Source organism: Podarcis muralis, chromosome 9 (genome assembly GCF_964188315.1).
Source record: "Podarcis muralis chromosome 9, rPodMur119.hap1.1, whole genome shotgun sequence".
NCBI classification, from domain to species: Eukaryota; Metazoa; Chordata; class Lepidosauria; order Squamata; family Lacertidae; genus Podarcis; species Podarcis muralis.
The window spans coordinates 31289424-31313636 of NC_135663.1; the positions used below are offsets into that span (position 1 = coordinate 31289424).

General features: G+C 42.2%; 1 protein-coding gene across 1 annotated transcript; it reads left to right on the plus strand.

Annotated features, from left to right (window-relative positions):
• The first annotated feature begins 344 nt into the window (after positions 1–344).
• On the plus strand, positions 345–22236 carry LOC114604327 (palmitoyltransferase ZDHHC12-like). The gene is made up of 6 exons (XM_028744363.2): positions 345–617; positions 10652–10748; positions 14069–14221; positions 15739–15911; positions 17684–17849; positions 21105–22236. Exons 1-6 carry the CDS (start codon positions 589–591, stop codon positions 21297–21299), a joined length of 813 nt encoding a protein of 270 aa, XP_028600196.2. The 5' UTR covers positions 345–588; the 3' UTR covers positions 21300–22236.
• Positions 22237–24213: the final 1977 nt, after the last annotated feature.

Genomic DNA, 24213 nt, shown 5'->3' on the forward strand with positions numbered 1-24213 from the left:
TCTCTCTTCTTCATCATTCAATATCTGACCATGAGGATAAACCCAGAGAGGTATGGGTACACTTGTGTGTGTACAAAATATTTTAGAATGTGTGTATACTTGTGTTATTATAATCCATGTTATTGAAAGTTTGATTTGATGAGGAAGAGGAACTTAGTAGAACAGAGGGATGTGGGTGCAGGAAGAGGTGGATACAGAAAACTGTTTATTTTTTCTGTTCATGCAAAAGTTTTCAAGTATCTGCTGAAAGCTTTAATAAGATAACAAACAAAATTGTGCCTGGAAGTATACTACGTGCTGTACATTACTAAAAATTCACATATGTCAGCCCACAGGATCACAATCCCTCTTATTTCCATATACACACAATGGAGGATATACAAGCAATTGGTTCTGTGGAACTGGAGTAAGGCAAAAATCAACATGGGAATGCAACCTTTGGATTGCACCCAGGAGCTGAAGCATCAGCGACAGCAGAGGAAGTAGCAGCGGCAGCCACTAATCCTGCTGTAACGCCACAGCAGCTTGTCATTCCAGCGGATCTACTAATGGAGCTACAAACTGCCTGTGTCCCTCAGGAAACCACACATGGATATGTCCCAGCGAGTCTGGAGGAGGTAAGATACTGACCCAAAATACAAAGTAAATTTCATCAGTTATGTTCCTAAAGGTTCAGGTGTTTCGTATTATGATAGGTGAGAATTAAGTGGAGAGTGGGGAGAGAATGGTAATGTAAATTTAAAATCAGATGGTTTGTTTTGATTCATGTACCCATGCATGTTCATGGATTCATTATACAAATCAAGTGTGCTGGAAAGCAAATAGCTTTCTAATTCAGAATTCCCAATGGAAGTAGTAACAGAGCTCTGCAAACAGAGTAGCTATGTGTCTCATTTGGACTTAAACATTGCTGTTTTTCGTTACAACCTTTATATCATTTGGTTGCATAATGACATTTTCAGAGCAAATGAATATCACAGTCTATATTAATCTTATCTGAGTACCTAAAAACTCCAAGGGTGGCATAACATTTGCAAAACATTCTATAACATTGGCAAAACATTTCAGCTTTGGGATTCCGAGCAGTTCAGGCAGCCAGAAGTCCAGATTAAAAAAAGAAGACTATTATCTTCGTATTTGGAGTTGTTGTCATCACCCAGAAAAAAAACACTGGCTATTACAACGCAATGAAAGTAAGGTAGTTGTCAGGAATGAAATGACTTGCTGTCAGGGTGACTGCTAGGTACTTAAAGGATTCTGGGCAAAGACCCACAACACACATTTGCATTGATATATAGCATGCCCCTAGGAAAATTAATATGGCTCTCGTTAGCACTGCACTTTGCTGCCCACCCAGCAACAAATTTAAAAGGGGGAAAGGGAAGGGGCAGCAGATCAGAGGACCCTGTGCTACCCACTAATGATGCCTTTGTTTGCCCTCATTGGTTTGAACAGCTTTGGATATCATACTGCATAGCTTCATTTGAGCCAGAGTTCACCCAGAGTCCAAGTAATTATTATAGGGCCAGGTGTCATATATAAGTGCCTTTATACATCTGCATGTATAAATGAGGAGCAAGCAGATCACCAGGGACTTATCCAGGTCTTGCTCCCTTGTTGACCTTGCCTGTGGTTGGACAACAACTGGGAATACCCTGCTACTGAGGCCTGACCCCTTATAAGAGAACCCAGTTCTTTAGGACAATAAGTGACCATTTGGAGTAGCCTTCCCCATCCTGGGGCCCTCCAGGTGTGTTGGGTGCTGTGCTTAGCAGAGGCTGATGGGAATTGTAGTTCCAAACATCTGGAGAGCACCAGGTTGGGTGAGGCAGAACTGAAGGAGCACAAAGAGACTCAGGATGGAGCAAGCCAGATGCTAGAGAGCTGGAAATAAAGCAAAGCAGGAACTGGGGAGGGGGAAGGAGGGAAGCTGGAGTCTAGCAGACTTGGCTAGAATTTCTCAACTGCTTGTAAACATGTAGCCCAATAGGATGTGTTTCATAAAGCAGATGGCTCTTTGCATTAATATTAAGCCTTAATGTGCTAATTCAAGGTTCTCAGAAACCCTAGACACAAGTCACCTTTCTTTTAACTTCCTCTTGACCCTTTCTCTTGCATGCTTCCTTTAGTTATCCTCTTTTACAAACAAACTTTGTTTTCCCTTGATTCATGTCCAAAAATATTCTGGTTTTGATCTTTGTCAGCAACAAGCAGTCATCCGTGCACTCACACACTCACTCCTGTGTTATCTTTTCCATTTTTCTTGGGTTCTCTTATATCCATTGCACTGTTCTGTGATCAAATAGCTGCACAGAACTCAGGACTCAAAACCACATGTGGTTCCTGCCAAGATGGCATTCAAGCCTGGGTTGGCATTTGCATACCCTCCAACATTTCTCCAATGAAAATAGGACATCCTAAGGAAAAGCAGGACATTCTGGGATCAAATCAGAAACCGGGACGGCTTCTCTAAGTCAGGGAAGTCCCTGGAAAATAGGGACACTTGGGTGGTCTGCATTTGTTGGGGCTCATAGTCATCAGTGCCTAGAACAGCAGGGGGAAAGGAACATTACTAAACCTAAACACGTTTATTTAAAACCAAGCTGTACCAAATTCAGTGGTATTCATTCATTCGCTAGCCTAGACCCAGTTTTAAGTTCATGCATCATGCATAATCTGTGTGTGAAACATTTTCAGAATCTGGCCATAAGGTGGGCACTTCCTGCATTTTATGGCCTCCCTCATGGTGAACTCCCTGTCTGGTTAGTATATGGGGTTTTTTACAGAGCCTGGTGCCATGCCATCAGGTTCAGTGGGTTCCTGCCTACCTACCAGCCTCAGGTTCAGGGCTCCCCTGGACTATGGAATCATAACACTCTGGTTATTTCACTTGTAAGTGCTTAGGCTTACTTACAAGCTGAGTTACATTAGGGTGTAGGAAGGAAGGGATTGTGTCAAAGACTCCACAGGAAACGTGGACTTTATGGAGGTGAGAGAGGTAACATTCACAGGTGTTTGGGGGTGTGATTCCAACTTATGGGGCAACACGGTAGAAAGGGTGAAGGCTTTTAAGGGAACAGGGGATCTCCAGATGGCAGAGGGTGGTGGGGCCTCAGCTCTTTGAAGGGTAAAAGCAAGCCCCCTCCAGCAGCGACCCAGCTCAACTGAGCTACCCCTGCTTCCCTCTGACTAAAAAGATGCTTAGGAGCATATCACAGAGTCCCTGTAGTGTCATCCTGCTCCTCAACTAAACAAAAGCTCTGAGCCTCTTGAGCCTCTTCTTATAAACGAAAAAAGCCAGTCTAAACTAGACTATCCTCTCCTGGGCATGAAGGGGCCATATATTCACCTTTCTCATCTCTAAATACAGTGGTACCTCAGGTTACAGACACTTCAGGTTACAGACTAACCCAGAAATAGTACCTCAGGTTAAGAGCTTTGCTTCAGGATGAGAACAGAAATTGTGTGGCAGCAGCGGGAGGCCCCATTAGCTAAAGTGGTACCTCAGGTTAAGAACAGTTTCAGGTTAAGAATGGACCTCCAGAATGAATTAAGTTCTTAACCCAAAGTACCACTGTACTCATGATGGCCAGTGAAAGCCCACCATCATAATACTTCACACACAAAAACCCAGGATTGACTTTAAAGTGAGTAAATTTTTGGTGGTTTTCACCTTTTCATCATCACAATCCCCTCCCATCCCACAGGAATACCACAGAAATAGAGGACCTTTCTGTTCTTGCCATAGTTTAGCAAAGACTGCTGTGAAATACATAGAAGGTCAGCTTTAAAACAGGTAGCTCAAGGACCAGGCAGGCTTTCTCCCAGGAAGACATTTGTTTGATAATACCAGGAATATTATTGACATTTTGGAACTTTTGCAAACTAAAATCAATACAAGAGCAGTGTTAATTTTTATTGATGCGGAGAAAGCCTTTGACAACATTTCTTGGATGTTTATGAAGAAAAACTTGGAAGGGATGGGAGTGGGACGGGGGTTTGAAAATGGAATAGAAGCAATTTATTCAGAGCAGAAAGCTAAATTGATAGTGAACAATGTGGTGACAGAGGAGTTTAAAATTGAAAAAGGGACACGACAGGGGTGCCCCCTATCCCCTCTTTTATTTATCTCAGTCCTGGAGGTGCTTTTGAACATGATTAGGGAGGACCGGATGGTACAAGGAATACAGGTCGGAGTGAAACAATATAAACTGAAAGCATTTGCAGATGATTTGGTTTTAACATTACAGGAGCCAGAATCTAGTACAAAAAGAGTTTTAGAACTGATTTATGAATTTGGTCGGGTGGCGGGATTTAAGTTGAACAAGCAAAAAACCAAGGTTCTGGCTAAAAACTTGACACCTACAGAAACGGATGGGTTTCAGAAAGAGACAGAATTAAGTGTTGTTAAAAAAGTGAAATACCTGGGGGTTCATTTGTCTTCCAAAAACTTGAATTTATTTAAAGACAACTATGAAAAATGTTGGACAGAAATCAAAAAAGATTTGGAAATTTGGTCAAGACTGAAACTTTCCTTGTTGGGTCGAATTGCAGCTATAAAAATGAATGTATTGCCGAAAATGTTATTTTTGTTTCAAGCCCTACAGATTGTGGACAGAGTGGAATGTTTTGGAAAGTGGCAGAAGGACATCTCCAAGTTTGTCTGGCAGGGCAAAAAGCCCCGAATAAAGTTTAAAATACTAACTGACTCGAAAGAAAGAGGGGGGTTTGCCCTGCCAGACTTGAGGTTGTATTATGAATCTGCAGCCTTCTGTTGGTTGAAGGATTGGTTTCTGTTGGAGAACACTGATGTCCTAGATCTGGAAGGGTTTGACAATGCTTTTGGTTGGCATGCATATTTGTGGTACGACAAGGTTAAAGTTCATAAATTGTTTAAAAACCATATTGTCAGAAGAGCAATATTTATGGTCTGGATGAAATACAAAGACTTACTAGAGGGCAAGACCCCGAGGTGGCTATCACCGGTGGAGGCCAAGGCTCGAAAAAGACCCAACATGGAGGCCTACTGGCCGAAATATTGGGAAATAATTGAAAAAACTGGAGACAATTGGAGGTTGCAGAGCCAGGAGAAATTAAAAAATAAGGTGCGAGACTGGCTACATTATGCTCAAATTCAAGAGGTTTTTAAAATAGATAAAAAAAGTTGGTTTCCAGGTGGAAAAATCGAAATTAGAGACGGAACTGTTAGAACCAAAAACTAAGATACTCTCTAGAATGTACAACTTGCTGCTTAAATGGAACACACAGGATGAGACAGTAAAATCCGCCATGATAAAGTGGGCACAGGACATTGGGCACAACATTATGTTTGAGGACTGGGAAAGGTTATGGAACACCGGAATGAAATTCACGGCATGTAATGCCTTGAAGGAAAACATTATGAAAATGATATACCGGTGGTACATGACTCCAGTCAAGCTAGCTAAGATATATCACTTGTCTGATAACAAATGTTGGAAATGTAAAGAGGCGGAAGGGACATTCTTTCACCTCTGGTGGACCTGCCCAAAAGTGAAGGCCTTCTGGGAAGTGATCTACAATGAGTTAAAAAAGGTATTTAGATATACCTTTCCCAAGAAACCGGAGGCCTTCCTCCTGGGCATGGTGGACCAGAAGGTGTCAAAGAAGGATAGATCTTTGTTTATGTATGCTACAACAGCAGCAAGAATTCTCATTGCAAAGTACTGGAAGACACCAGATTTACCCACGCTGGAAGAATGGCAGACGCAGTTGATGGACTACATGGAACTGGCTGAAATGACTGGCAGAATCCGGGATTTGGGAGAGGAAATAATGGAGGAGGACTGGAAAAAAATTTAAGGACTATTTGCAAAAACATGAATGTATGAATGTTAAGAATGTGTACGATTAGGAAACTTTTGCTTCAGCAACCTGAATAGGTGAATTGGAAATTAAGTTATAAGAAAGACGAGGTGGATAACATGAAATAACTATACTATGTTTATTTTTAAGGTACAAATGACGGAGATACAGTATTTTGAATTTAGAAACATAGTATTTGAAAGTTACAGTAAGACATGAAATAAGGTAGCAAATTGCTGATGTTTTAATTGCAAAGAACACAGGATTCGGAAGATGTGAGGAAGTCCAGTTGGAATGGTTAAAATATCTTGGAAAGTTGGTTTTTATGTATTTTTTTTTCTTATCTTCATTCTTTATTCTTTATTCTGTAAATTTCTGACTGTTTGAAAGAAAACCTAATAAAATATTTAATAAAAAAAAAACAGGTAGCTCAAGTCACAGCGCTTCATGACAATGGTAGAAAAACAGTCCTTCTGCTTAGAATCCCCTTTATACTTGGAATCATTGTTCTTTGCACAGAAAACAATCAACTGGTTGGGGGCTATTAAATAGTGCCTAGGAATATCCAGCCAAATAGTCTGAAAGCATTACAGCTGTCAGGATTTGGAGGTGGGGGCAGGGGTGTATTTGACAGGAAATAAAGCTTATGTTGATTTTTTTTTTTGATTTTTTTTTTTTGGTAAGGTCTAAGAAGAGGCTGAGTGACTGTGCTGAGAATATGAATAGGCAAAGTGGAAGAAAATCCCTCCATTTTCAAAGGAAAAACATAGTGATTATATTTCATTATAATGGCTGTACAAGCATAAACTAAGCCATATATTAGTAACAGAGCTGAGCTGTCTTCTCAAGGGCTGGGAGAAAGGAGTGTGCTGTAACAGGGAGATTAATCACTGGCAAATATTAAGAGATTATGAGGAGAGATTAAAAGATTAAAGGGAAAGACGAAAGGAACCTAAATCTATATATTGTGTCCAGATGACAATATAAGGGGGGGAAATGGTTTTCTGTGCACATAAATCACCTGGCTGTACAAAGTAAGAAGTATTAACTATACATGATTGTATTAAGGACTGTTAAATGGAAATACAAGGAGTCATCATTCATTTATATGTCTGAATGGAGTTTGAACCATGACTAGCCCATTGAGCTCAATGCTGGAAGGTATCATTAGCACCTCTTCTGTTAACTTTGCAAACTTATTTAAAAGGCAGCATGGTTGAGGGTCCCAACTGCAAATGTGAGCTCACCAGTGGTAAGAACATCTTTTAATCTGGGGAGATTGTCCAGTAAGAGGTCAGAGAGAGTCCTTAGCTTCCTCCATGTTCAGGAGAAGATCTAGTAGTCTCCTAACATTAGTCTGAGCCACAGAAGCTTTCAGATTCTCCAAAGCTACTTCAGACACAAGACTTGATCCCTCCCTAAATTGGGTGAGGGAAAGGATCAGTGTTCAGCACTGATCATGGCTGTCTACTAATGGTGGTCAACATTTGTAGATATTTGGACATGGAAATTAAGAAGGAAAAGCATGTGAGAAATCTATTCATATAACCATTCATCACATAAAAATGTCAGCCCCCGAAAGCAGTCTTTTATATTCACCCTAAGGCAGTCTTTACATACAATTTCCTAATGGGTTTAACCTTCAGGTTAACATCTCATGAACATCACATGTACCTATCTATGTGCAATTAGCATACACATGCCAATTTAGCTGTGTGTACACCCATTGGGACACCATAGTTGATCAATAGCTTCCGGACATGTGTCATTGAATAGATATGTGTCAAAATAGGCACGTGTTTTCTTATCACACATGGCATAGTGTAGAAATACAGAAGTGTTATCCATGCACCTGTGTAGCTCCTTGCCATTTGGGGGTTGCCCTTCCTAGTGGACTGTCCACCCAATTGCTACATTTTCAAATAGTTTTTTTGAAAGTCTCACAATATTGCAATGCTGCTCATTCCTTGCTGTCATGGAGTCTATGAAAAATGCCATGACGCATGGGTGAGAGCCTCAGGCTCAGGAGCCAAATGCTGCCCTCCAAGGCTCTCTAACTGGTCCTAGGGACTCTCCCCACACCACACCCCCTCCCAGGCACAGCCCCTCTCCACAAGCCATGTCCCCTCAAACTGGCCATCACAGCCTCAGATTCTTTTGAAAGGAGCTTAGAAAGGAGACCTGATGCAACTCAGCTGGAACAATTTTCCAAAGCCAAGGCACCACCACTGAAAAGGCCCTGTTGGTTTATTTCTAACATTGTGTTTTTCCTTTCAGGTTGTAGTTTTTTTGGGGGGGTGGATCTACAATATATTTAATTTGTCTATGTTTTAAACTTTTAGATATCATTCCTACTAAATGGGTTTTTAATTATTCCTAATTTTGCTGTTTTGGCAGTGTTTTGATATCTGTTAGTATAAAAAACAGTTTTTGCTTGCTTGCTTGACTATTTTAAAGATATCTTCTCAGGCCAGCAAACATCTATGACCCAACCAAGAATCTTGTCATTTACAAGGTAAACATTCTGCAAATTCTTCACAAAAATAAAAGACACAGGGAGGGGAGGTACGCATTCTGAGATTCCCAGTTGACTTTGCAAAGCCTTCAGTAAAAACACCTGCAATTTATGCTCAAACAAGTTATTACCTGATGGTTATGAGACTTTATGATAGCAATATTGTGTGTTGAAACACAGAACTTCTCCAATCACAAAGAAAAAGTGAGGCTGGAAAGCAAACAAGATGTAACATTAATTGCTTCCTGTAAATAGCCACAGCAGGGAACCTGAGCAGCACCAAAAAAAGAGAAGGCAGGTGTCCTGTTCTACAAGAGCTGTATGCTTACATGAAAAGCCAAGCAGCATCCCATCACAAGACTGAGGCACCCAGGTTACCTACAGCACCTTGGAGAATTATTAAGGCCTACCTGGCAGCAAGTCAGAATGTCAAGTCCAAAGTTCAATGTCTGGCGGTCAGTCCACACAAGTCAAGTCCAAAGGTCAGGAAATGCAGTCCAGGGTCAATCCAAGTAGCCAAGTCCAAAGCCCAGCAGACAGGATAAGTCCATAGTCAAACGCACAGCACAGTCCCATAGAGGTCCAGGAGCATCCAAGCCAAGGTAAATCAACATAGACCAGGCATGGCCAAAGTTGGCCCTCCAGATGTTTTGGGACTACAACCCCCTTCATCCCTAGCTAACAGGACCAGTGGTCAGGGATGATGGGAATTGTAGTCTCAAAACATCTGGAGGGCCAAGTTTGGCCATGCCTGACATAGATAGTTGCATAGACAAAGCACCTCGAATCTGCTTCCCTTTTGTATTTTGCATTCTGATTGCAGCATCTGGGCTTGATGAGGCATGGGACCCTCACCTGCTCCAAGCCTACTCCAGCTGAGGAATCACACAGCTGCTCCCAGAGCTAGCGAGCCCCACCTGACCAGCTAGGGAGCTGGCCTGTGGGCCTTTGCCTGCCTCTGCTTCTTGGAGCATCCTTCCTGCTGCTCCCTATGCCTCAGAGCCCACCATGATCATGGAGACAGGACCTGCTCTGGTGATGGGTCCTGCTGCCCTTGTTCCTGTGCATTGACCCCCATCTCCTTGCTATCCTTTGTTACCCTGTGAGTACTTCCTTCCCCATCCCCTGCTTGCCCCCGTGTGTCCCAGTCCCTCGTTGAGATCCTTTTCCTCCTCTCTGTTGTCCTGCCAGCTCCTGACACTTGTATACATTGACTGAACTGTGGTGCAGCAAGCTCCACCTCCACAGAGAAGCTGGCTTTTAGAGGGCCTTGCCTTATACTGCAGTCAGTTTCCTGTAGGGATGAGGAGACAAAAGTACCCTGGAAGACTCCTCCTCTGACTCAAAGTAAGGTGGCAAGGCTGTGTTCTCAAGTGAGGAGAGCCTTGAAGATGGTCCTGGCAGCTCTTCCCCCATTGAAGGTCATCCTCCTCTGAGTCCATTGCACAGCGCATGGTCTCTGAGTCATGACAGAAGAGTTTAAACCTCCCCACCTTACCACACCTCACTGTTATGTCATCAGGAGGAAATACTTCATTAGTGCCATTTTTCTTTTTCTTTTTAAAAAAAGTTTCTAGTTCTTAAGGCATTGACGATATGCATGAAAGTTTGTGCTGCTGTCTCAGGATCCATAAGGATGTCTCTTTCTTTCCGTCATTGCCACAACATCAGCAATGATGACTTCACTGTGTGTATGTATCGTCTTGAATGCATATTTTTTAATAGCAGGCTTTGGGGAGGTCACAAAAATGCTTTTGGCATCACAGGTAGCTATGGGATCAGTCAGTGGTTTTTATTAAAACGATTTTTTTAAAATAAGGTAAAAAATGGCAGCTTTTTAAGGGGTCACCTTTTGTCATCACGGCATCGAAGTAGAGGACTCATAGGAGCAGAAATGTTTGCTTTTTAATGACAAATTAGGGGGGGTCTTCAGGGGCCAGCTATGAGCCGCTGGGTAGCCACTGCTGCCCTCAGAGATGGCAAGGGTAGGATTTTCCCACATAGTAAAAAATGAAGCAAAGGCACTGACTCTCTGAGTGGTAAGGCAGCACTCGTTCTAATCCCAGACTGCATATTGACAAGTCAAAGGGAAAAGACTGTGTGAACCTGAAACATGTCTCAGGATCCATAAGGATGTCTTACTAAGGTTTTCAATGATGGGTGTTAAGGTTCCAGGCTTTATTTATACTAGAGCTTTCTGCTTGTGTAACAGCAGCATTGGACACAACACTATTGCTATGTGATTGAGATACTGTGACCATTATCATATTTGTCATTGTGTTTTATTTTCAGATCATGGAAGTTTAGCTCTCCTGGTGAATCAAAGGTGGCCATCCTTTTCTTTTACAGTTGCACATTTCTGTGGGGTTACCCAACTTACCTGTTTTGGGTAAGGCAATCATGGTCTTGTTCAAAATATGGCTCTTCCTTGTGCCCGTTGTATAGAATAATAGTGAAAAGGAAAAGAGTTGCTTTCCATGAAAGCCTTGGTCTCATATGGCAATTAGCCCCACATACACCAATGCTCTCTATTTAAGGGACTGAATTTTCCTTGCAAGAAAGGTAGTAAAATAAAGACTCTAATCATTATATAGCTATGGATATAGATAAAGATATAGATGTATAATTTGTTGAATCAGCATTAGAATTCAATCCTGCAAAGGCTTATTCTTATATCTCATGATGGAGCAAACTATTTTAGTAGTGCCGTTGACCTCCTGCTTTCAGACTGGAGGAATATATTAGTAGTAGCATGCTAAGAATTGCCTTAGGATGGCCACTTACACATAGCCAAAAAAGAGGAAATGCATCACACACATAATACATCAAGACAAAAGAGGGCACAGATACGCACATCTTATGCAAATGACACTTTTTATGTATAGATGCAAATTTAGAAATAATTGCTGTAAGTTAAATGGAAATGCATCTCACTATAAATGGGAATATTGTGAATATTGTGATCAGGCGACCTTGATCAGTCTGCTGCCCAGCTTCTAACTGCTGATGGACAACTACAAGCCACCTCCCCTGGCTCTCCTTTTTATGTTTCTTTCTTTAAACTGAACTTGGATTTGGCAGCACCACAAATAGAGGACTAGCCTCTGTAAAATAGGACACCTTGCCAACCCAGATTATATAAAATATCATTGTAATATGGAGTTGGAAGAAGATAAGTTGGTACCGATATAATCCAGGGCTACCAGTATTTCTGGAAAATAAAGGTAAGAATTGATATACCATTACACTCTGATCCTGAAACTGTTATTCAGAACAAATTTCTGTGGAATTACATCCAAGCAACTGCTCTTAACAGTATGATAATGATGCAGTTGATTCATGGTGTGCATCACATCAATGCTGAATAATAATGTACAAATGGTTATTTCAAGCCAATATATGTCTATTATTACTTGGCCAAGATCCCAGATTCTAGGCAATTCCCCTTGGTTTACAGAGAAGAAAGGAACAGACAAAAAGAAATCCTGAAAAGAGTTTATCTCAACTGACTCCATGAAATGCAGCCAATATTAGAAAGTTTATGGTACTTGTTATCTAGTGTGTCAAACTGTTGCATTCCATTAATATGCTTTTATTTAAATAAATGATAGACATGCCATATCATATGGATATCTGTATCTCACTGATCTGAGAAGGTTCTGCATTTTCTGGACTTTAATCTATACAATACAGCACACATATAATACATTATTCTGTTTATATTCCCTGTTGCTCTTTTTATGGGAGGGAGCTGGCTGGAACTTTTCCCAAAGCTTTAGTGTGCAATCCTTGGCTCAGTTTAAGTCAAAGGCACTTCTGTCATTGACTTCATTGGATCATTGGATCAGGATTGCATCTTTAATTCCTTAATCTGAGCATAATTCTTCAGTCAGCTGGCGGGAGCATTATGGAACAAATGGTAGTATTTTATCTACGTGGAGCAAAATTGCCAAGCTAAATTGAAAACAAAGATCAGAAATATACTCTAGAACAGTACTTAGCTGTAATTTATTAGCATCTTTCACTTTATTATATTTCATGAAATGGGAAAGGGGAATATCTTTGCATTTAAGTGAATAGATGACTACAGTTGTCACAGGATCGATTTTCAGAGAGGCTTTTACAACCTCTAGGCTTTGATACTTACATTTACAAAATGAAATAATCATATTTTCATGAGAAGTGAAGTTTTAAAATATTTTCTATCCAAGGCATGGGAAAAAAGAAAAGCAGGAATTCAACAGTAATCTCCCCTTTGTTTGCTTCTCCTCCTACAGTGGTTTCTCTGCCTAATGATTCAAAACGTCTCTGCAAGACGGCTTTCCCTTCACTGTCATTCACGTTATGCATCTCCATAGCTCATTATTGTGGCTATGTATAATTAAACTGACTTCCTGGCATGGCCACACTTCTGGTCCTTACTGTTTAAAGATCTCCACTTCTCCTCTCAACTAAGCAATTGCCTGATTAACATTATTTGAAATCCCAAGATGCTTTTACACTCAGTTTGTAATGATGCCTAAGCAACGGTTCATGTAGAAACATGGGAGCCAGTTCCTTGTGTCTGGACCTCATGTTGCTGTGGCAATATCTGTAGAAGGAATAACGTGGAACAGATGGATTACTTATCATTGGACAATACTGACCCGGGAAGGAAATATATAATTTGCCCAACCCGTATGGTTCTTTCCTAAAGACTTTAATGGAAAATTTACATGTAAACAGCTCACCCATAGAATCATAGAACCGTAGAGTCGGAAGGGACCCTGGGGATCATGTAGCCCAACCCCCTGCAATGCAGGAAAATATGCAATTCCGTAACATATAAATTGTCACTTTGTGATTTGGAAAACTGATGGGTAGACTAAGCCCTCATTTTGAGGGTGTCTGTATCTCCTATCTACAGGCTCAATGTCAGGAGTTGGCATAGTTGAGCAGCTGCTGGATTCTCTGACCTAGCAAAAGGCCCATTGCAAAGCACCACTCCAAGCACCTCCATCTTTGTTAGGTCATCTGCATATATTTAGACACAAAGCTCCATCATTTAACAACAACAACAACAACAACAACAACAGCAACAATTTATTAGTTTCCCCCAGAAGCTAACAGACAGCCAATATGAATCAGGTGCAAGTTACCTCATGCCCTCAAACCCTCACACTGCTTATTTCTCAGAAGCCTGGTGACACAGGAAAACCCACAGCAGGTTTCTTGCCTGTGGCCCACAGAAACCTGAAACTTGGTCACGCCAAGTTGGTTTCCCTTCTTACACATCTCCTTGTGTTATCTCTTCTCAATAAGCTTGCCTACTGTTAGCTCCTTCTGCTTCCTCATACTGCTTGCCTATAATATTCTGTGTCTCTTTCACCTCTCATGTTGAGAAATCTCTCAAGAACTGCTACTCCAGTTCCATCCAATTCTCGTTTCTGTATCCCCAGTTATGGATTTGTCAGTCCCTAACTGTTGAAAGCCACCTTGAGTAGTACATGGACACTAGAAGAGTGGGATAGATAGCATAGATAGCAGAGAGGTTGGGGAAAGAGAGAGAGATTTCATGTAAACAGTATACATACGTAGGCAGCCAGAGGTCAAGTATATGACTGGTGCTTTTGTACAATGATTTGCATGATGTTTCAGTTTGTGTGCCAGTGTGTCAGATTAGTTTTGTGTATCAAAGTGTTAAGACATTTGTCTATTTTCATTGCACAGATTATGCCGTTATCTTTTAATACCCTGTGGAACGCCCATGCTACCTTCCTCCTTGGGAATGCTCTGATGTGGTTCCTCTTCTTAAAAGCTTCTATGATGAACCCAGGTTTGCTTCCTCAACACACTGATGAATATTACCAGGCCATCAGACAGGTATTTCTCTCGTACACCTTTGCATATGCAACCATCTCTCACACATTAGTAATAATTCTGTTGCTGAATTGAAAGCATCCTTCTTTTGTTATCATTTTTTATACATGCCTAAATGTTGAAGAAGGGACGCGGGTGGCGCTGTGGGTAAAAGCCTCAGCGCCTAGGGCTTGCCGATCGAAAGGTCGGCGGTTCGAATCCCCGCGGCGGGGTGCGCTCCCGTTGCTCGTTCCCAGCGCCTGCCAACCTAGCAGTTCAAAAGCACCCCCGGGTGCAAGTAGATAAATAGGGACCGCTTACTAGCGGGAAGGTAAACGGCGTTTCCGTGTGCTGCGCTGGCTCGCCAGATGCAGCTTTGTCACGCTGGCCACGTGACCCGGAAGTGTCTCCGGACAGCGCTGGCCCCTGGCCTCTTAAATGAGATGGGCGCACAACCCCAGAGTCTGTCAAGACTGGCCCGTACGGGCAGGGGTACCTTTACCTTTACCTTAAATGTTGAAGATAAGAAAATTCAATTAATGCTGGCAGCTAGCAAAGAAAGGCTTCAGCACTTCTGCACACATATCTGGGAGAAAGTCCCATTGACTTAACTTCTGAGTAGACAAGTATAGAATTGTGCTGTTTTGTTGACTGATTTTGTTTTCCACTAAGAAGTCATGTTTTATAATATGATCATGGGACATCCCAATAGTATAAAACAATGCAACTACATGAGAATATGAACCATTCCCGATATATAATATGGATTGAATCTTCCTGCCACACTTGCCATCCTCGCCTGTCACACCTGTGTGGTGCGCCACACCCTTTGAGAACCACTGTATTACATGCTTCCTGCTTTGGAAGGGAGAAATTGCACTTTTTGCTGATGCATTTACCATGGAGATGGGTAAACTCATGCAAGTCCATCTAAACATAAAGCATGAACAGCAGCTGAATCACCTGGTTGTCTGAAATGATGCTATTGTCCAAAGCACATATACAATAGCATTAGGTTAGTTGGTGTGACATTACCATATATGAGAGAGTGCTGGAGGGGAAATAGTTAAATAGGTTGCACAGACAGGACCCAGGGGGGTGGAGTCAGTGGGTTTATAAAACCAGTTCTGGGAGGAGTTCGTTGGGAGTTGTGGGTGGGTAGTTGGTTGGATTCCGTGGGTTGGCTGGTTGGGAAAGGCAGTTGGTAACAGAGAGACAGTTAGGGCCGTGGGTTCTTGAGTGTGGGGAGGTAGAAGAGATAGAGAGAGGAAAATAAGACTAAGAAAGTAAAGAGCAACGTTTGGAATGCTGTAAAAGTTTTGTTTGTGTCTGAAATAAAATACACTCTTCTTTATTAATTGAAAAGCTGACTGAGACTGAAGTGATTTTACCAGGGAGGACCTGGTTGGTGGCAGCGGGTTAGTGGTGTATGGGTCAACAGTCCGTGCGACGACCGGGGGCTCCGTACAAACGCCACAATTGGTTCTTAGATTCTGCCATTGCATTTTAGATTCCATCCTGGATGTCTTCTTCTTTCTAAGGTGGATTATCTTAATTATTGGGAAGAGGGCAAAATCCTGTTGCCTAGACTATGTCATGTGTGCCACCTTGTGAAACCTCTTCGAGCTAAACATTGTCATATCATCAATCGTTGTGTGTCTGGCTTTGATCATTATTGCCCTTTTATCTACAACAGCGTGGGATACAGGAACAGGTAAGGTAAAGGTAAAGGGACCCCTGACCAGTACAGATGTGCAAAAGATGTGCAAAAGAGATTTTTCCTGTAGCATTTAAGATAGCCTTCCGCAACCCATTAGCTTTCAGATGTGTCATCAGTTCCAGCCAGCATTGCCAGCGAGGTGATGGCAGTTGTGACCCACAACAACTGGAGGGGAACAGGTTTGGGAAAGATTGTTCAAGATATTTTTGCTCATCTACTTTATAAGTCGTTAGTAACTAAGCGTTCTCCCCCCCCCCCCTTTTCACAACACCGTCAGATGTTGCACTGTTGATATCTCTCATCAGAAACATTAACATGTGACACAATAAGTCTTTGAATCACCACTGTATTTATCAGCCATCTGTGGCCCTACAATCAGCAGGTGGACCCTGTTGGTGTCACCCCACTTGGGATATACCCAGCTGGTGGTGACTTGTGTCAGGGCCTTCTCAGTAGTGGCTCCCCATTTGTGAAATGCCCTTTCTAGTGAGCTGCATCAGCCTTCCTCCTTATAAACCTTTTAAGGAAAAAAATATTTTTTTAAAAAAAATACTTATTGATACTTAGAAAAATTGTAAATTTTGATAGTTGAAAGTTCTGTGCCTCATACCACTGAAATTACTGTATTAGTTTAAGGGTAGATTATTGCTTTCAGGAGTTTTAAACTGGTTTTTAGAAAGTTGTTCTTAACTGTTTTTTAGAATTTTTAATTGTGTTATTTTATTATTGAAATGTGTGCTGCCCTTGACTTCTTTGGAGCAGGGTGTGAGATATACATTTAATTAATTGATTGATAAATAAGTCATAAACTTATCTATTTGGCAAAGCCAAAACTGTGGTACACAAAACAGATTTAAACTGAGAAAATGGTCATGGCTCCTTCCTCTACCCCATGAAACAATGGGGGAATTGATTTTCTGTAAAGGAGAAAATGGTCAATGCCATACTTAGATATCCAAGACCAGGTATTTAGTGCAGAAGACATAACAATTAAGCTCATGTAAAACCCACTGAAGGCCAGTTGATGGCCTATATTATCAACTGCTTGCTTTGCTGTTCATTTTTAATCATAAATGCATCCAAGTCGCACAGGAGCAGTGGCGTAGCGTGGGGGGTGCAGGGGGGGCTGGCCACACCGGGCACAACATCTGGGGTTAGGGCAAATCCACAGGTTAGGGGGCGCAAATCCACGGGTTAGGGGGGGCAAATCCACGGGTTAGGGGGCGCAAATTACTTGCCTTGCCCCGGGTGCTGACAACCCACGCTACGCCACTGCACAGGAGACATTTCCTCAGAGATAAGGTGCTCATAGAAGGCACTACCACAGTTATTTCCCCACATCATCTTTTAAGGGCATATTTATGAAAGGTGACCTTGAGCACACTCTGCTACCATTTGAGGTTCTTTTCTGCCAGATTTTGTTTTTAATGTGATCCGACTTCATTTAAAAAAAGTGGTGACACAGCAGGAGCCAAGGACTAAACTCACAGAGTAATCAGTACCTCCAGTAAAGAGTACTGTAAAGAGAGTGCAGTTTTGATTAGCTTCTGCTTCCAGGCTGCCCAAGGACATCTGGTTGGCCACTGTGAGAATAGGATGCTGGTTTAGATGGGCCATTGGCTTCATCCTATGTCCTTATGAATTAAATCACCACCTCAGCTGCATATGAGAGTGGTTGTTCTAGATACTGACTGAACTTTGCAAAGGCTTTGTTAGCTTTTTATGTATTAGAAGCATTGCTTTGTTTCTGTTTTGCTTCATTCTAGGCCCTATTTTGTAGGATTCCTCACTACTATGTGTCTGAACTCTGTGGTTGGAATATATCTATGCTGGAATTGGTTTGATGTAATGGGACGTAGTATTTTCATCGGGATCGGATTTCTCTTTCTTTCCGTCATTGCCACAACATCAGCAATGATGACTTCACTGTGTGTATGTATCGTCTTGAATGCATATTTTTTAATAGCAGGCTTTGGGGAGGTCACAAAAATGCTTTTGGCATCACAGGTAGCTATGGGATCAGTCAGTGGTTTTTATTAAAAGGATTTTTTAAAATAAGGTAAAAAATGGCAACTTTTTAAGTGGTCACCTTTTGTCATCACGGCATCCAAGTAGAGGACTCATAGGAGCAGAAATGTTTGCTTTTTAATGACAAATTGGGGGGGGGTCTTCAGGGGCCAGCTATGAGCCGCTGGGTAGCCACTGCTGCCCTCAGAGATGGCAAGGGTAGGATTTTCCCACATAGTCAAAATGAAGCAAAGGCACTGACTCTCTGAGTGGTAATGACCGCTCCCCGCTTAAAACGGGGGGCGCCCTTTGCGTGGACGCGTGCAGCCCTGGATCTGGAGTGGCCCCATCAGCATAGGCTTTGCCTTCCCTCAGGTGGGATACCTGGAGGTCACCGCCTACTTCAGTGAGTTGTCCAATCCCACCTGGGGGAAGCGTTGCCAGGGAAACCAGACCAGGTAGGGGAGGGATTACCTGCCCACACAATAGAGGGAGGATCTTACCTGGTAATCCTCACTGGTAAGACAGCACCCGTTCTTATCCCAGACTGCATATTGACAAGTCAAAGGGAAAAGACTGTGTGAACCTGAAACATGTCACAGACAGCATGGTCAGTAGTCAGGAATGATGAGAGTTGTAGCCCAGGGACATCTGGAGGCCCAAGTGGTCCCAATCTCCTGCTTTCGGGTTTCTGCATTCTGCCTGAGGCAAGTATTTAGTATTTCATAGTATTTAAATACTGGAGTTGCATATTAAAGCTCACCAGCTTTGTTACACAAAGGACAATCTTCTCTCCCTCAGCCATTCACACAGGATGCTGATGTTAGAAAGACTGTCATCTAAAAGAGGGAGAGCAATAAGTTACGAAAAACCAGATGAGGTTAATGTGTGTTATATATAGTACTGTAGAGTAGGAACAGCAGCTCAGTTTAGATAGAACTGTTAATGCCCTCTAGTGTCTCTTTATTGAAAGCCAGAGAGAAAGAGAAGGTTTACACAAATAGGATGCTAAGCAACTGCACTATTTTCGACTGGCTGATTTCAAGTGGGATCATACTGAAAACAAAACAATAGCATGCTTGATGGGAAATACATTTAATTTGCAAGGGAGTAAGTTGTATCCATTCCCTTTTACTGTTCTGGTATCTGCATATAAGCAGATATTAACTTTGTAACATGTACTGAAGAATAATTTATGTTTTGATATACCACCTGCATAAATAATACAGCTGGCAACAGAAATGATTAAATTGTATGCTTGTATTATTTCTGTTTGGGAGTTTCTACTACCCGATGACAGGACAGTCTGATATTGTGGGATGAACTCTCATAAAAAGAATAATGAGATTCAGTCTGCCCTTGACCAGCCTGCTTTTCTTACTTCCACCCAGCCCAGGTTTGTGGCACTGCCTGACAGTGGCCTCCTCCTTAGTTTCAGTGCTGCTCTTGCATACCCTCCAACAGTTCTCTGATGAAAATAGGGATATCCTATTTCATCATCATCATCACCATAACAACAATAATTTTTATTTATACCCTGTCCATCTGACTGGGCTTCCCCAGACATTCTGGGCATCTTCCAACATTCCCTACACAGGGTTGCCTTGAGATGTATTCTAAAGACTGTATAGTTACTTATCTCCTTGGCTCAGGGGGTCACATAACTCCATCCCCTCCCACATTTTTCCGATGAAAATAGGGACATCCTACCATACCCTCCAACATTTCTCTGATGAAAATAGGGACATCCTAAGGAAAAGCGGGACATTCCAAGATCAAGTCAGAAACCAGGATGCCTTCTTTAAACCTGGAACTGTCCCTGGAAAAGAGTCTGCTCTTGTAGAACTGCAGAGGGAGGAGGATGGGGACAAAACTAGAATTAGATGGTTCTGGCTGTCATTGGCTCTGGCACCACATGCTGTTGGTCTTCCTGCCAGTCCAAATAGTCACTAACCACTGCTGGCCTTTCTCCAAACAGCCGGTCACAAAACTGATGGTAGAGTTAGCAGAGATAAAACCAAGACCTTCTAGATTTGTATCCTGCTGCCCAGTATGATAAGCAACTTGGTCTTGGGCTGCTACTATACCAACAGGAAAAGGACAAATCCATGTTGTTTATGTTTGAATACATCACCCACAGTCATAAGCACTGGAATGTAGAGATGGTTCCAACAGACTAGACTAGGAATGGGGATTCTGTGGCCCTCCAGCTACTGCTGAAATACAACTCCCACCATTCCTGACCATTAACCATGCTGGCTGGAGCTGATGGGATTTGGGAGTCCAACAGCATCTGGAGGGCCACAAGAAGTAGTAGACTGCACAGAGGGAGAGCAGCACTGCTTATGTGACCTCCCTCTGCCCAAGTTGCTGCTGTATACCAGGGTGGAGAGGCAACAGAGTGGTGAGGTTGGCCAGACAAGCACACCAGCAGTCAATCTGGTGGTCCTACCACCATGTTTGCAGTGTGTTGGCCTCGCCGTCCCACCCCCTTCCCTCTTCCCCCTTCTCTGTTCTAGTGTGCAGCAGTGACTCAGCTGGAGGAAAGTCAGGTAAGTGCCATCCACTACCTGCCACAGGTTTCCCACTGCTGGGTTAGACCATAGTTTCCTGTGAACTGAATTTAGAGCTTTGGCTGGTATCGTGATCCTGCCTGACATTCTCGCTTGTCTACTTTTGATAGATGATTTACTGTTTTTCTAGAGTCCCAAACTGGCTTCTGCAGAACTTGTCAGATTGTCCCTGTATCTATTCCTGGGACATTTACCCTAGTCCATATTCAAGTATAGCTTTGCTCTGCTTTCTCAGTTCAGTGACCATTGAAATAATCTATATTGTTTCTTGGTGTAGACACAACCTTTCTGTCAAGGACTCTTATTGGCAGTAAACTAACAGCTGTTATATGTGTTGGTAAACTCAAATTCTTCAGCTGCTATCCTTTCTCCATTACACCAAAACACCCAAGAGTCTATTGCCTCTGGTCTCCACAGTTTAATTGCAGGTGTTACATACATGTCAGACATTTATTATAATGATGAATTATTTCACAAAGTTCAGCTGGTCAGCTTGTAGTGTAATGAATCTTAGTTGCAGTACGGTGTCATCTGAGGGTAGCAACAGCAGCAGTGCAAACAGTTTATATGTAAAACTGAAAGTCAACTATGTGTTTCACTTCTAAAGGTTTATATGGTGGCAGTCAACTTAACTACTGCAGAATGTTTCAAAACAACAAAGTATGCATATCTCCTGGACCATCAAGGGAAGTTCTTCAATCCATTTGATAGAGGAATTATACTAAACTTTATGGAATTCCTTCACATCATCAAGCCTCTAACAGAGGAGGAACTGAAAAAAGCAGAACTGACTTTGGTATAAAGATTATAGAAGAGTCATGTACTGTATAATATACCAGGATGACAACACATCACTTTATTAGTAAAACTGGTGGCATGTAGGGCATGGTTTTGGGCATGGCGTCTTCCTAGGGAAAAGAAATGTCTTGACAGAAACCTTTGCATGTGCATGGAATGTGACAGACCTTTGAACATGTACAGATTGTGGGTATATGTATGGAGTAAATGGACCTTTCTCCTTAAGTGCAGGATATGACCTTAAGCACAGCACAGCAACACATTTATTGGTTCATTTTTAAAATTGCATATTTCAGTCATTGTTCCCACCCACCCACAATTCAGGAGAAAGGGCAATAAATTATCACTGTACAATACACATTTCATTTTCAAACACTATTAATCACTGTGCACATTTCATTCTGCCTTATTCAGTATTAAATATATGCATAGCCTATTATCCATTCTAAGATGCTGATAGAGTTACAACAAAGCTAACATAGGATATAAAATTTGCCCAGCAGTTCTTAACTCAAAATCTAAATACTGTATTACACTGCAGTTTTTTATTTCTATTCAACACTAGATGGTGCTGGCTTACTTTTTTTTACTATGAAACTGACTTATAATGTCTTAATAGAGTAAATGTTCAAAAACAACAGAACTGGGTGAATTTCAAGTTCAGATTTTGCACTTTTGCACCCTTCCCCCTTATGCTGGCAGGCATGCTGTTATATCCTGCAGAAATGTAATAAAATAGCACCCCGTTGCTGACTCTGTGACTTAGTGACCCTAAGCCTGCGTGTTCAAGACTCAACAAATATAATTCTTCTCGGTGTCAAAGGTGAAAAGATTTGCAAGAAATATTTGTGAGGGTTCGTTTTCACTTGCTTGAAGCTTTCTTCTATTTCATTCCAATGAACCTTTCTGTAGCTGGGGGATATATAAACATATGCATAAAAAAATAAAAAGCACTTTTCCTCCTTCAATCTGTTCACCGTGTTATTTTAGATTGGTCTTTTTTGTTCTGGATTTTATATTCTGTACATATTTCTCAGACATTTCAGCGATTTCCACCCGGGCACTGCTTCTGACAACCGAATCCCAGCTATGTCCAGGAAATTCCAGACATATGGCAACCCTATTTTAACATGGTATCTTCCATAAACACTGTCCAACCATTTCAAATCATAGTCAGTTAACATGCTGCATGTGGGCAGAGGCTTTGCCCTTGGCCTACAAACACGTAAAGGTAAAGGTACCCCTGACCATTAGGTCCAGTTGCAGACGACTCTGGGGTTGCGCGCTCATCTCATTCTATAGGTCAAGGGAGCCGGCGTTTGCAGACAGCTTCCGGGTCATGTGGCCAGCATGACTAAGCCACTTCTGGTGAACCAGAGCAGTGCACGGAAACGCTGTTTACCTTCCCGCCGGAGTGGTACCTATTTATCTACTTGTACTTTGACATGCTTTCGAACTGCTAGGTGGGCAGGAGCCGGGACCAAACAACGGGAGCTCACCCCGTCACGGGAATTCGAACCACCGACCTTCCAATCGGCAAGCCCTAGGCTCCGTGGTTTAGACCACAGCGCCACCCGCGTTTACATATACGCCTGTAAAAAGCTATAAACAAAAGAGACAGCTCCCTGCCCCATGGAGCTGACAACCTGGACAGTGAGAGAGAAGGGAAAGAGACACAGGAGCAACAAATAATATAAAGGAGAAGAAGTCAGAAAATCACAGGCCACGAGGGAAGAATGCTTAGCTCCCAGCTTACATGCCTTGGCCACTGTAAAAATAGGGTTTCGCTGAAAAGATACGGTGTGAGGAGGGATTTAAAGGAAGACAGAGACATACCATCATATTTGCTCTTGGACAGTGTCCCAGGCCCACTGGGCAACAAAAGAAATTGGATGCATATAACTCTGGGGAAATTGTAGAGGAACAAACCCATATTTATTTATTTATTTATTTATTTCACTTTTTAAACCACCATTTGTCCAAGCAGGATCCCAGGCTAGTTAACAAAACGCTGTTTAAAACATGACAATTGCAAGATGCCTCCAATAAAACATGATTTAAATAAAACCTCCATCAAAATTTGAGCTAAAAATTATTGCCTACCTTGAAATCAGCAGCGTTCAGTAATTGTACTAGGACCCCGAGCAGTCAATTTCCTCCTTTCTTTTATGCTGTCTCCTTTATTTTAACATAAACAGTTTTTGGTGAAGCTATTTCTGGTTTTTAATGAAACTGCTCTTGAGCAATATTTAAGTTTGGTCTTTTGTAAGATAGTACTCAATTTTGGTGTCTACAGGAAACATCTGTGATACAGATCTGTGGGGAAAGGTACTGGCAAACTTCTTCTAATCCTTCTCAACCATAGCAAATCCCTTAAGTTTGTTTTTTGTCGTGAGCCCTGAGACGTTGCCAAGTGGAGTGGCAGGCTGAGACACATGAGGTGGGGGAACAAGGGGATGAAATGGTGGTGAGCTGAGGCAGGGAAATAAAGGCTGGAGGAGGCAGGTACTACTCCCAGGATACGGCTGCTCTGGGTGGGAAAGCAGGACTCCAATTTCCCCTCTTCGTTCCCAGAGAGGGAAGCAATAGAATCCAGGATAGGGGATCATTCAACCGCTAGGGGTGGAGGAAGCAGAATCAGGACTGTTATGTACTGAAGTTCTCACCCTGAGCCAGCAGGGGGATACTGTAGATAGTTTTCACTCAGGTCCACATATGCAAATAGGGGATTGAAAGTGACGTTCAGTGATTGGATAATTACAGAAAATTGTTACAGTTGCGTTGTAGTGGAGCTCTATATAAGCAGGCTGGCTGAACCCTTCAGTTCAGTTCTGTTCTGGCCTGTGAATAAACAAGAGCTGTTTGAAGAATCGCTGTGTTGCCTGATATGTTCACCCACAACTTAACAAGGACAGCAG

What these genes read in the sequence shown, in the direction of transcription:
- LOC114604327 (XM_028744363.2), top strand. Translation starts at nt 589, where the DNA reads ATGGATATGTCCCAGCGAGTCTGGAGGAG. An exon ending in ATTACCAGGCCATCAGACAG is followed by an intron (nt 14,222 to 15,738) that starts GTATTTCTCTCG and finishes CTTCTTTCTAAG; the next exon opens with GTGGATTATCTTAATTATTG. An exon ending in AGCGTGGGATACAGGAACAG is followed by an intron (nt 15,912 to 17,683) that starts GTAAGGTAAAGG and finishes GCTTCATTCTAG; the next exon opens with GCCCTATTTTGTAGGATTCC.